General features: G+C 43.8%; 1 protein-coding gene across 1 annotated transcript; it reads right to left on the reverse strand.

Moving 5' to 3' along the window:
* Positions 1–746: 746 nt before the first annotated feature.
* Positions 747–2285, reverse strand: LOC311505994 (nanos homolog 1-like; the record flags this gene model as incomplete). Its single annotated transcript, XM_084569858.1, has 1 exon — positions 747–2285. The coding sequence occupies one exon, from the start codon at positions 2283–2285 to the stop codon at positions 1620–1622; it is 666 nt and encodes a 221-aa protein (XP_084425984.1). The 3' UTR covers positions 747–1619.
* Positions 2286–13011: the final 10726 nt, after the last annotated feature.

Here is a 13011-nt window from a genome sequence, read left to right on the forward strand (position 1 = left end):
TACTACCCCTTACTCTGGAGATTTTAGCTTTTAGTTTTTATTTAATTTCCTTTAGGCCTTAACCCAACCTTAAAATGATGATCTGTTATTTTTTATAAATGTGGTTCCTTTGAGTCATGCTAACTTTTCTCTCTCCGCCTCCAGATCAACAAAATTAGCTGCCTTTAGCGGCCATTTTGTTTGTTTACATGTCTTTCTGGTGACTATCAGTATGAAGACAGTTACAAGGTTAATCTAAACCTAAAACCAAAGTCACTCCTTTCTCTTCACGTCATTGATTTTCTTCCACACCCAATACTATTTTAGTATTTTGCTGAATTACAAACATGCAGGAACTTGGATGTGGATGGCGGCGGAGTTGTTTTTAATTTCTGGCAGTGAGTAGGAAGATTGTTCACCAGTTGTCAGTCCTAGATAACTGAGGAGAAGGCAAATGGCTTGAAGTGTGGAGCTGATATTTTTATCGTACGCACTGAAGAAAATAATTGAGTAGTACCCCACACCTGTCCATGAAACTTTTGTTTTTAATTCCTAAACCTGGCCTTCGATTCAGATGTGACTAACCACAAATTAAAGCTGAGAATCTGCACTTTAACTCTATATAATTAAATAACTGCGTCTATAGTATGTTTTGGTGGAGAATAGTGGTATTGTCATTGAGGGCTTTGACCGCTAGGTGGCACTCTTGCACTGCTTTTCAGTGTTTCTGCTGTTTATAGTCAACGAACAAAAAAGAAAATGCAAATTCCATGTTTATTCAGAGGTAATTTACAGTGAATATATTCCCCAGTGGTACATAAGGTAAAAATAAGTACATAAAACATTTCTATTGACAGATAAAGACTTTGGAATGTCAGGCTTTTCATTGCTAAAACTCGTTTGTACATTTACAAGAATTGCAGGTGCACATTTAGAAAAAAAAAAAAGAATCACTCTGTGTTTTTAAACTTGTGCTAGAAATAAAGGACTCAAAGAGCATGAACCACTGTTGTACATTCAGTCGTAAAATGCGCTATGCACATAAAAATCACGTAAAGAATATAAGACATCCAACATATAAACGATACAGAGATTTACCTTTAGGCTAAGTAGAAAAAAGTGAACTCCTTTGGTAGAAAACATTTATCTCAGGAAATAAAAATGTGCTGGATATAAAGATCTTGCATCTTGCACGGCCTCTGGGACTTTGTGACATCCGTGGGCCTGTGGACTATGTGAGAGAGGGGAGAGGAGGGGGGCTAAACATTCACCTCCTATCAGGAGTGCTGCATATTCATTTGTGTTGGCATGTCACTGACACAGAGCAGCCTGCTGACATGCACTTGAAACTTTTATGATTACAGCATGAAGGTGGTCATTCACAAGTCGATCTGTATAGTACTTTGGTTCATATTTAATTACAGAGTCCTTGTAGAGAGTGCCGAGGGAGGGAGGGGGAGAGAGGAGGGGGGAGACTGCGCACAATGCGTCCAAGTGTAAACTATGTGCCCATAGAGTTACAATAAAGACAAGAGACATTAGAAATCAAGCAGTGGTTGCTCTTCAGATTCTTCCCAGACTTGTCTTGTGCATGAAAATGGGGCGTCAGTGTTCAGTGCAACTTTCTTTTATCTCCTCGATTAGAAGATTTTCAGCCTTTTCCCAATCACCCTGCCCCCCTTCGCCACTCTCTGGCTCTGCTGGTCTTTAGACAGCGGGCAGTACTTGATGGTGTGCGCGTTGTCGCCGTTGGCACTGCAGAGGGGGCAGGTGTACGCGCGGAGGATGGGGCACAGCACCCTGCCGTCCGCCGTCTTCAGGATGTGGGTGCCGTAAACTTCCTCCGGCGCGCCGTTATTCCGACAGAAGACGCACACCTTCGGCTCCGGCTTGCCCCTCTGAGTCTGTTTGCGCCTCCGGTCCACGGAGAGCAGGTCCAGGCCGGGGAAGTTCCCCCTGTAGGAGGGTGAATCTCTGTCCCCGGGCTGCTCGTACGGTCTGAGCAGCGAGATGCGCTCCTTGAGATCGTAGATGGAGATCGGCGGGGAGCCCGGAGCCGCGCAGCAGCAGTCCAGGTGTCCGTCGCTGTCCCTGCCGTGTCCGATTACGCAGGGGCAAACCGGGGACTCGTCCTCCAGCCCCAGAGTCGCCTTCAGAGACTCGGTTATAGAGTTGGGGCTGCAGGACGGGCTGTTGATCTTGTTCTTGGCGACAAGTGTGGACAGCCCGAGGTAGTCGTTCCAGAAATTAAAGGTGTAATCGTAAGGGGACCGCGCGTCCAGGTAGCCGCGGTCCAAAAACTCCATCCTGTCGGAGCTGCAGAGTTTCCACGGAAGCGAATAGGCGTTTGGTGGGATTGTGTGTTTGTCAGCATGGGTAGTCAGTGGAGAGGAGGGGGGGAGGAGGGGGTCCTCTCTCTTCTCTCGCTGGGTCCAGTTTGCGGAGCATCCAGCATGAAGGCGCTGATAAGTTCTCCCAGAATAAAACACGGGGGCGGGGTTTGGTTCAAGTTGATTTTCTCTCTTGCCCCACAGGAGGGTCTACAGAGCAGAGCAGAGCAGAGCAGAGCTGGGAAAATCATTTCCCCTCCCATAATATAACTATTATCTCTTTGTGCTACATGAAAGTCATCTCTCCTGTAGGATTTGCATGTATTGCACACGTTCCCCTGTTTGTTTGAGACTAACTAGTCCTCTATGTGAATTTACAATCAGGATTTGGCACGTTTTTTAATTTGCAGTTTACATTTTCACACCCTGTAGGTTTTCCGTGATTCTGAGATCATCTTAATGCAGATCACCTGTGTTATAATGATCATATGTAGATAACAGAAAACATAAATGGATCCTTACGTGTGAAATTGTGCAAGTTCCCCTTAAAATAACCGAGCAGCGACACATTTTCCATTTGCACTCTGTTGCATTTTTGATGATTCGTTAAGAAGTGGTGTTTGAACGTTCCTATCACTTCTGCTCACCACAGGAAATGTGTGAATGTGAATTTAGAGCGCTGAATATCATCCAAAAGGAAGTGTCTGTAGTAACAGGTCAAAGCTTTGGGATGTTGAGTCTGTCACAAGGGATCGTAAGTAGACTGAGCTTTGTTTTAGGAGGTCACAAGCCAACGCCGGAGATTACTGAGAGTCTCAGATCCATTATGAATGGATCTCTTCTTAGTGGAGAGGAGGAATGATTACAGCAACACAGGCCCGTGAGTATTGTTTTAATGTGAAGAAACCACTTCAGCTAAATGCTCTCTTATCTGCAGAAAGTCCAGAAAGTCCAGAGTATTTACCAGTGACTCATGTAGGTTTCAGCAGAAGGAGGAGTAATGAGCGGCTGACGAGACAGAAACAGAGCGCCACCTGCTGAAACCTACAGAAAATGTAAGAGAAAAGACATGCTGGGAGGATTTTAGGACACAGTTTATGACGTTTTTGTTTTTGTACCACATCAACACTCAGGAGCCAGTCGTTCCAACGTGAAGCTGCACCTGTTCTGCTTCCCCCAGAGCCCATGGCTTTGTGCTCACAACCAGCTCTCTTCTGCCTGCCCCATTGTCTCCTCTCTACAGCGGGCCGTTTAACTTCATTAATATGCATTAAAACGGAGTGTGTCGCATCTGTGTGTGTGTGTGTGTGAGACAGAGAGAGAGAGAGAGAGAGAGAAAGAGAGGGAGAGAGAGACAGTCAAAACCCAGTAAGACAGCCTCACACAGAAAAAACCAGAGCTTGATAACTGACCTGACTCCCGGGACAATGAGTACGCTACTAATTTTGTCACACTGTCAACTGTAATATTAAGGACAGTCAAAGTTGAGACAAAAGTCATTTGCAAGTCTGATATTTTAAAATTGGAGCTTAGATTAATTTGCTGCCATTGTAGGGGGGGGTTTTCACTGATGAAATAAATCAGGATCTGTCTACTACCGGCCAAGAACGAGTCTCTGGATGTTCAGAGTTTGGGGAAATGTGTGTAAGAACTTTTATCATGATTTCTACTTCATGTTTCAGCGTTGTTTTGGGACGGCTCCAGTGTTTGTCTCTAGGTTTGTGTCCACAGGCGATCAAATCTACTCTGAAATACTACGTTTTGTTCATCTAGCGTCACAAAAGGGATGCATTTGACTTTAAATCTTGCTAAAAGTCGAGCATGGCTTGCATGTAAGCCACCGTCTTTGAGAGTAGAGTAGACCTTTGCCGCTGCTCGCTGTAATAAAAGTTTCCAAGCGAGCCTCGACGGCGCAAAGCATGAAGGAAAATCACGTTAGCGAGACAGTTTCTTAGTATGTGAGAATAAATTATCATCAGAAAACACCACATGGTCCGTTTTCAAGGTCACCTCCAGCTCCGCGTGCACAAAGGAAATCATGAGAGAGCATTTAAAAGATGAATGGCTGCCATATCACAATAGATAAATTGCACGGGGGCCAATAAGGCATGTGGCTCCGCTGCTTCGGGGTAGGCCTTTATTATTCCTAATGCAAAACGTGTTTGGCGGCAACAAAGAAAGTATTGATAATGAATATGGAATGCACTCAGTTTTACATTTGAAGAGTCGCTGGGAAATAGGGCCGCGGCACAATGAGCTCCGGCAACAAAGTGAGAGCCACAGCAAAGTGCAGGGCAGTCCAGAAAACACAAAGCAGAAGTCAAAATAAACTTAAAAATAAGTAGGATGTAGCATTTAAAAAGGCACAAAATAATATTTAATGGGTACTTATGGTGCGGTAATAATTCAACCCAGATTTAATAGAGGAAACTAAAGTGCAGTGATGAAATTAATTATTCAAATATGCAGGGTAATTATTTCTAATTTAGCTTTAAAAGATGCTAAATTTGGTGTAGGATGCTGCAGGAGACATCTCTGTTCGTCTTTACCCATTGGTAGCACGCTCTGGTACTGACTTGCTCTTTAAAGATGTCCTTCTTGATTTATATTCTTCAAACTGAAATCAGAAATGATTTTTTCTTTTTTCTTTTTGGCCCTAAGCCACAGAGCGAGTTAATTACGGAGTCGGTGTGAAGTGTCAGTGTTTCAAGAAGAGGAGGAATGTTCTCGGCCATCGTTGTTCTTCATGTGTGTGTCATTCGGTCTGTGCTGCAAGTCGTCCAATGCTCATTGATATATTCTGATTGTCGATGTTTGAATTGAGATTAGATTTCCCTTTGATGGTTTTGTTTTACGTTACTGTTGCTAAGTGTACTATAAAACCTTAAAAAGTTAATTTAGTGGCTGCGAGATTGTTTGAGATGTAACCGCACATATCAAAAAAACAAGGATCAGCTCTTGGATCTTTGTTGTCTAGCTCTTCCACCGATCAGCCTTAACTTTATGACCACCTGCCTTCATATAGTGTAGGTCCCTCTTTAGCCGCCCAAAGCAGCCCTGACCTGTTGGGCCTTAGACTCCTCTAAACCTCTGATGGTGTGCTGTGGTATTTGGAAGCAAGACGTTAGCAGCTGATCCTTTATTCCTGCAAGTATGAGTATGAATCGGAACTTGGCTGTCCAGAACATCCCACAGATGCTGGATTGAGATCTGGGGAATTAGGAGGCCAAGATGTTCTTGTGTTCCTCAACCATTATTCCTGAACCATTAGGGATTAGCCTACTATCCAAAAAAAGACAAAAACAAGGGCAGCCGGACCAGTAGAGTTCCTTTATGACATTCCACTACTCATCCAGGTAGCTTCTTCGGTTCTGAAGTTCAGAAAACAAGAAGCTACTGAATGTGTGAACTTCAAAAATAAAGAAGCTACTTGGATAAACTGGCCTCATCCTAGTAGCCTCTCTTTCTACCCGTCTCTTCAATTTTTTTATTTTCCAAATATTGCATATTGTGAGTTTATTGCTTTATGATTATTCTATAGTTGTCTTTCTTATATAAATGTTGTGTCACGTTTTCTTTTGTTCATTTTGTTAAATAAAATAAATCGTAAATAATTGACTTTACAGCTTTAACAAGCTTAGTCTGCACCATCTACCTCCAGCAATTTTTAATACTTTACATGCTGCTGTTGGCACCTAAAATACTGTTAATCAGAGGGAAACTGCAGAATTGGACGCTGTAAAACTTCCTTTGCGCAAATTTCATTTTCAGTTAAAGGCCAATTAAACCCCCTTACCTTCCAGTTTTAAAGCAGGTTCTGAATTTCTCAACAAGTCCAGGTTAAAGTCCAGCCAGAACCATAAAATCAACTATTTAAAAGTAGTTTTGTATTATTTATTTGTTGCAGATTGCTGCTATTGCTTTTATTGTACATACACAGGGCTGAACTTAAACAGTAATATGTGTTTTGATGGCTTTTTGGTGATGCATATCAAGGGACCGGTGCTGGACGTTGACTCAGGCTATAAACACAGGCTTTGTTTCTGCAGTCGTCTTTCTGGTTTAATAAATATGTGCTTGTATACACAATTGAATCCTAACCACGCTGATAAAAAATAAAAAATGTAAGCCAGGTAAGATTACATTGCCTCTTTAAAAGTGCTGTTTCAGATTAGTACGTGAATGTAATTTATAAGAGACAATATTTGCATTAATGTTTGTTTTATCTGAAATGGACAAAAGGAAATGGAAACGGGCCGTTTACATTTAGAGGGAGTTACAAAGAATGCATTATGAGCTTAAATTGGTAAGCGGCCAAGATAACAATAACTAATCACTGCTTCCCATTGTGGCCAGATAGCAGCAACAAATCTTGCTTTGTTCGCACAAAAATGTGGCCATTGTTTCACCGTGTTTGCTTCTCAGCCCTATCAGGCCTCCACACAGACTCCTACACAGTCACATCAAGTCGTTGTTTTTTCTTCTTCTTCTTCTTCTTCTTTCAGCTCCAGTGAATGACTTGCGAGGGGTTAAAATAAATCTCCATGTGTAAATACGGCCTCAGAGTGTTGTGATCGTACCCAGAGGCCTCCCTAGGCTGAGATGGGCAGACACCGCTCCCCACATTCATCACTGTCAAGTTGAATAGAAAATTAACAAATCCCTTAATTAAAAGACCTCTCTAGACTCTGGTGTGTGTGTGAGTGTGTGTGTGAGTGAAGCACGTGCCAGCTGCACCGCTTCATTGTGCGAGCTACAAACGGCTTGGCACCAGAGACACACAACACACCCTTCCATGCACATATAACACCCACCTCTCCTATAGACCCCTGCCTTTCCTTTTCCTGCCCGCTGCATTAATTGCATGGAAGTGCATAATGCGGGCCCAGTTCATTCTGGATCCCCGTTCTGTCCCCAGGCACAGAGCTGGGGTGGGGAGTCAGTTGAGGCTTTGATCCTTGACCTCTGCCTCTTCTCGTGGGAATATAAGCCTGCGTCCCTAACGGTCGTCCATCTGCACAGACGCATTCGATGCTCGCCACCTCTGCTGCCCCCCCCAAACCCCCACACCCCTAGACCCCGGCTCCTAGAGTCAACCCAGGCCCCAGACACGTGTCACCGTCACCAGCAGCGGTAGGGAATACTAAACAAGGCAAGGTCAACATGAAATTAGGGGGTGTCTTTCGGCCTGTCAAGTGCTTTGTCACGACCACCAGCTCGTGTGAATGCGGCCCTCTATTACTTATCCTCAGGCCCCGCCCACCTCCAACACATTCATGGATTCATACTGGTATACTTAATGTCCTCTTGACACGGTGGAAGTGGTTGAGGTTTTTAAACTAATTCCATGCTACAACCAGTGAAATGTTGAGAGCTGCAGACATGATTAACTGACTGGACACAACAGTTTAGTCGTTTCTTAAGCAAAATGGCCAAACTTTTTAATACGTTTGAGTTTTTGTAAGCAAGTAAATTCACCATCTTTATTTCTGGGTGCATTTCATTGACTATTAATTAATATTAATCAACAATTCTGCAAGATATGTCCAGTCCCATTTAATATTAAATATTGATTATGTATAATTTCCTAGTTTCCTTTGTAGCTCAATTTTTAAAGCACATGTTTTGGTAACTAGAAGAGGAATTAATCTCTTAATCATCTACATAACAGTTTATTAAGTGTTAAATTGTAGTTTTTCTTTCCAAATTGCTTGTTTTGTTTGAACAATTCTCCTAAAAGCCAAAGTTTACCAGAGCAGGAAAACGATAACTTCAGCTCGATTCATCAGCTCATCAGTCAAATCCTTTTGGTTTATAGGACCAATTTCATTTAAAACCAGTTTAAAAGTATCTTAAGTTTCATAAACTATGAATTGATTAAGACCAGGTGCAGCGCTGCCTTTTTATCCCATGGTTCTTATCGGGATAAAAGACTGAAAACTCTCTGCTCAGTCCCGATTCTGTAACTAAACTTGTCAGAACAGAGGAGGAGGAGGAGGAGGGAAGTTGTGGGCCTGCGGATCAGAAACTTGTTTAACTCTCCGAAATCTGCAGAGATTAGAGCGGGAAGTGGTCAAAGGGCTTAGAGTGTATCGGTACAATGGGGCCGAGAGGATTAGAGGTGGATTCGCTGAGCCCCTGCGATGCCCTTCATCTTTGGGGGTCCACGGCCAGAGCACCTTTGTTGGGTTAACTAACGGCACTTCCCATGAACGCAGCGAGCAGACCAATCCCTTTTTAATGATGCAGGGAAAATTCCGTCGGGGCCCTGATTACCGCAGCGCTTTTTGAGAGCCGCCATTGTCCCACACACCATGTCGAGCTTTTAAACCGGGCAGCCAGGCGAGCGGACTGCGAGGCGTTTGAAGTCCGCTTGTAGTAGGAAATAACCTGTACTAAAACAATGCTGACGTGTGCTTCTACTTTATGTCCGGAGCATAGTGCTAACAGTAGCACTGCCCCGCGTTAATTGCCGCTGTGGCCGCCCATGCCTTAAATATATGCAGTAGTATGGAGCTTAATGGCTCGTAACAAGGCACTATAATGTGGTGAAAGCTTTAAACGTCCTCGCATCCTCTTGCACGATCCCTCGGTGGGTTCTTGTGGTCCTAGAGCTGTAAAGACTGAAGCATTAAGGCTTTAACTTGGTGCTATGCAGAGTTTCAACGTCTACATGTTGTAGCTGTCCGTTGCCACTAAGGGGCAGTGTCAAAAATAAGCAGAACCACTGGAAAGGTCCAATAGGCAACTCTCGTCCATGCTTGTGCTGCAGAAACTTTAATATGTAGCTAAAGGTCGTGTCTGAAACAAAAAATTGCACTTGAACTCACCATAAAAACCAAAGCCGACTGTCACATACGATTATTTCACGTTTCATGAAGTTAAACTGAGCTGTCATCGTTCGGTTTCAGGTCCAAGCCAACGTGTCGACCAAACTGCATTTAAACTATTCGGGTTGCAAGAGTGCGGGTTGGTTGAATTCCCATAATCCTTCACTCTGTATAGATGAAAAGCTAATCAAACAGATATCAATTACCGTAAAACAGCTTTTAAGGTCCAGACACGCTAAACTGACGCCTTGCAACGAAGGCCGACTGTGACGCTGCCTCACGTCGCCAGTGTCTGGACCAGAAAGTTGCACTTGAACACACCACGAAGACTACAGCCAGCTACCACATGCGTTTAATTCCCATGATCCTTCACTCTGTATATATGTAGAGGTCTGCAAACAGATACCATAAGTCAGGCCCGGACACACTTACCTGATGTCAAAGAACAACCGGTAATGAAGAGCGACTGTGACACCTTTTGTGTCCGGATGAAAAAGTTGCACTTGAACGCACCGTGAAGACCACAGCTAACAGCTAGCTAGCACATATGCTCTGCACCTGCTCACAGGAGATAGCTCTTCATGCTAACAGGGGGTGGTTGTCTGTATTCAAAGAAGAAAACGGAACAGATTTTAGATGTTGAATCAGGTTTCTCTTTGCATTTAAGTTAGTTTTACTTCCTGTCTTTGTTTTTTCCCGCCCCTGTGATTGCACTCACCTGTCTTTTGTCTACATGCTCCTCCCCTCATTACTCATTAGTACCACCTGAGCCCCGTTAGCTGTAGTGTGTATATATAGCCTCTTTGGGTCCTACCTCCCTCCTTGTTGCACGTTTTGATGTTAGCGACACACTCTGATCTGCAGAGAAATAAGTGTCACTGGTCAATTAAACAGCACTTGGCAAAGCTAGCCATTTAACAAGGAAAAGTAACTGCTCACAAACTCTAAATATTTTCTGGAACAATCTTCCAAGACAAGGATATAACAGTATGTCTTGATGCTGCCTCAGACAGAGTTGCAGCCAGAGTAGACGTCTGAGTCTCGTTTGTAGTCGGCTCCAAAGGCAGTCGACCGTCCAGGACTTAGAAAAATCTCAAAAACCGTTTGAAGGATTCTCATTAAATTTCTCACAGATTTTCCTCCTCGTCCACAGAGGATTAACTACGAATAACTTTTCATTGTAGCCCTGTTTATGGTCCACCGCTGATGTCGCTATCACGTAGACCATTAGATCTCGGAGACAGATGTGTCTTGGTTCGTATTATCTCACGCTCGGCTGTCTCTTGTGATCCTTCAGCGTCGCAGCTGCCCGTCGGTTTCCTGAAACTGAATTACGCGGAAACTTTACACTGCGGGGGCAACAGATTGATTTGGCTTCAGATGAGTTTGTGGCTGGACAGGAATCTCAGTTTGTACACGTGTTCTGTGTCGTCACGTGCAGAATCTAAAACGTTTTTTTTGCTCCTGCTGTTTTTGTTGAGCTTCTGATCATATCTGTCATGTCTAGAAAAGAAAAACCAGTAAGTTCCAGAGAATGTTCACTCTCTGTCCTTGCGAACTATTATACACCGATCAGGCATAACATTATGACCACCTTCCTAATATAGTGTAGGTCTCCCTTGTGCCTCCAAAACAGTTGTGACTCATCAGAGAATGGACATGGGCCTTCTGAGGGTGTCCTGTGGTGTCTGGCAACAGGATGTTGTTATTTGGGGGGCCTTTGGGTCCTATGGGTTAAGGGGAGGGGTCTCTGTGGATCATCCCACAAATACGTGATCAGTTTGGGATCTAGTGAATTTGGAGGCCAGGTCAACACCTTGTGCTGTTCTTTGTGTTTTTTTTTAGTTGTCATTGCTACGGGGTGGGGGAGCCTGGTCTGGTCTAGGTGGGTGCTACATATCTAAGTAACATCCACATGGATGAATGCCAGGTCCAAAATTTCCCAGCAGAACATTATATTGTCACAAGATGTGGTCATAATGTTATCTACGTCTCCTGTCAGCGGTCATTATGTTGTGGCTGTCGTGTAATGTCTTTTTTTTCACAGTTTTTTTTGTCTCCTCGCTGAATATGAAGCTACAGCCGACATGTGGCACTGTAAATAGTGGAGAAAAGACTAGCTCGGGTACCTTTACATACAAATTATGCCTCATTTTCATTTAATTTGTCAAATACTCCACCCCAGTTAAACACTTTCTACACTTTATTTGTTCTTCGTTTCTTGTCGGAAAGCAAATTAATAAAAGCTTCTACTTAACGGACTCTATCTGTGAGATCCATCCCACCCACCTCTACTCTCTAGGCAGGTTAAACGCTCTCTAGGAGTGATTTTCTGCACACACACACACACACACACACACACACGCACACACACACAGAGACCAGTGGACCCATGTGCAGATCAGGACAGGCCTGGCGGTGTAACGGTTGATACCACACAGGACCACAGATGGGTCCCTGCACAGCAGAGCCGGTGGCTGGCGCCACAGACTGGGCGCTGGCCAGATGGGCCACCCTGAGAGAGGCTCAGCCTGTCAGGCCCAAACAGGCTGATCTTATTACTCTGGGCCAAGAATGAGGGAGTCTGGTTCCACAAACACACACACACACACATGCATGGATCACCGGGGGAATCGACATTATCATGAATGACTGTCACAGGCTGTGTGTGTGTGTGTTTTCACATGTGTGGTTTGTCATACATTTTCATGGCTGTTTAAACTGGAAACATTTGATTGCGTGTGTTTTTACTGTGTTTAGATAACAAAAGAAACTCTATTCTGATCTTAGGGAAACGCAGTTTTCTCTGGTTTCTCTCTGCGATGTGGTATTCTGCCTACGTAACCTGCTGCCTAGTAGAGTTTCGTGCAATAGCTTCTTATTTAAAGTTATTTTCAGGGGTGTACACTTCTTCCCCACTCTGAAGAACCTGTATCTCGTTATCTGTGGACCAAACCCTGGCCAATTTTTAATATTTAACACTTAATATTTAATAAATACTGCGTTTTATGCATTTAAAATAATGCATAGTCCCAGTAGCTACAGTCAGACTACTCAGAGCCTAAAATGTTCATGAATGAATCTGCTCCCGGAGCTTCTCAAATCAAGTTTTGCAGTCTTGAGGCGGGCTGATATTGAGACCATATTCAATACGCTCTGCAAAAACAGTTCCCAGGATATATAAATGTTTAAAAAGTGTTTTGTTTTTTTACATCAAAGGTGTGACAGCAGTGCTACATTCCTGTCAGTGTGGAATGTCGGGGGGGGGTGTAACAACAATGACTTGGTGGTCCATATGGAGTCCTATCTGCTTTCACCTAACGGCTGACGCTCCATGCGTAGGTCATGTGTCGTTGTTTTCTCCTCATCGTTCTTCTTCATCTTCGTCGTCTGTTGTAGTGTTTTTAGCCGTGAGGACGGAGATGTCTGTCTTTGTTCTGCTTCTGTACGGAGACTATGAGGCTCATTTGTGCTTCTGAGTTAAATATTTCCACAGTTTAATGCAAAGACACAAGGACAAATCACAGGCAGTAGTACTTTAGTCATATTTCAGGACTGACATGTCACGGTAGCATGAGCTTCATCTTTAGTGAAGTATTTCCACACACTTGATGAACCGCTGCTAGTTTGCTGCAACGACCTACCGGACTTCTCACCTGTCTTCTAGGAGGCGGCCATGTTGTTATTGTCACGTGATCAGCAACTAGTCGACACGATGCTTAAAGCAAAGCCGACAAACCGACCAGTCGATTAGTCTGTACAACCCCTAGTTTTTGACATCCCCTGTCCTGAAGGCATTGGTGCACCCGTGAATCTTCACTGAGCGCTACCGTCCGGTTCATATTTGTAATCTGGAGTCAAATGCCTCCACA

This window comes from Chelon labrosus (genome assembly GCF_963514085.1).
Source record: "Chelon labrosus genome assembly, chromosome: 20".
NCBI lineage: Eukaryota > Metazoa > Chordata > Actinopteri > Mugiliformes > Mugilidae > Chelon > Chelon labrosus.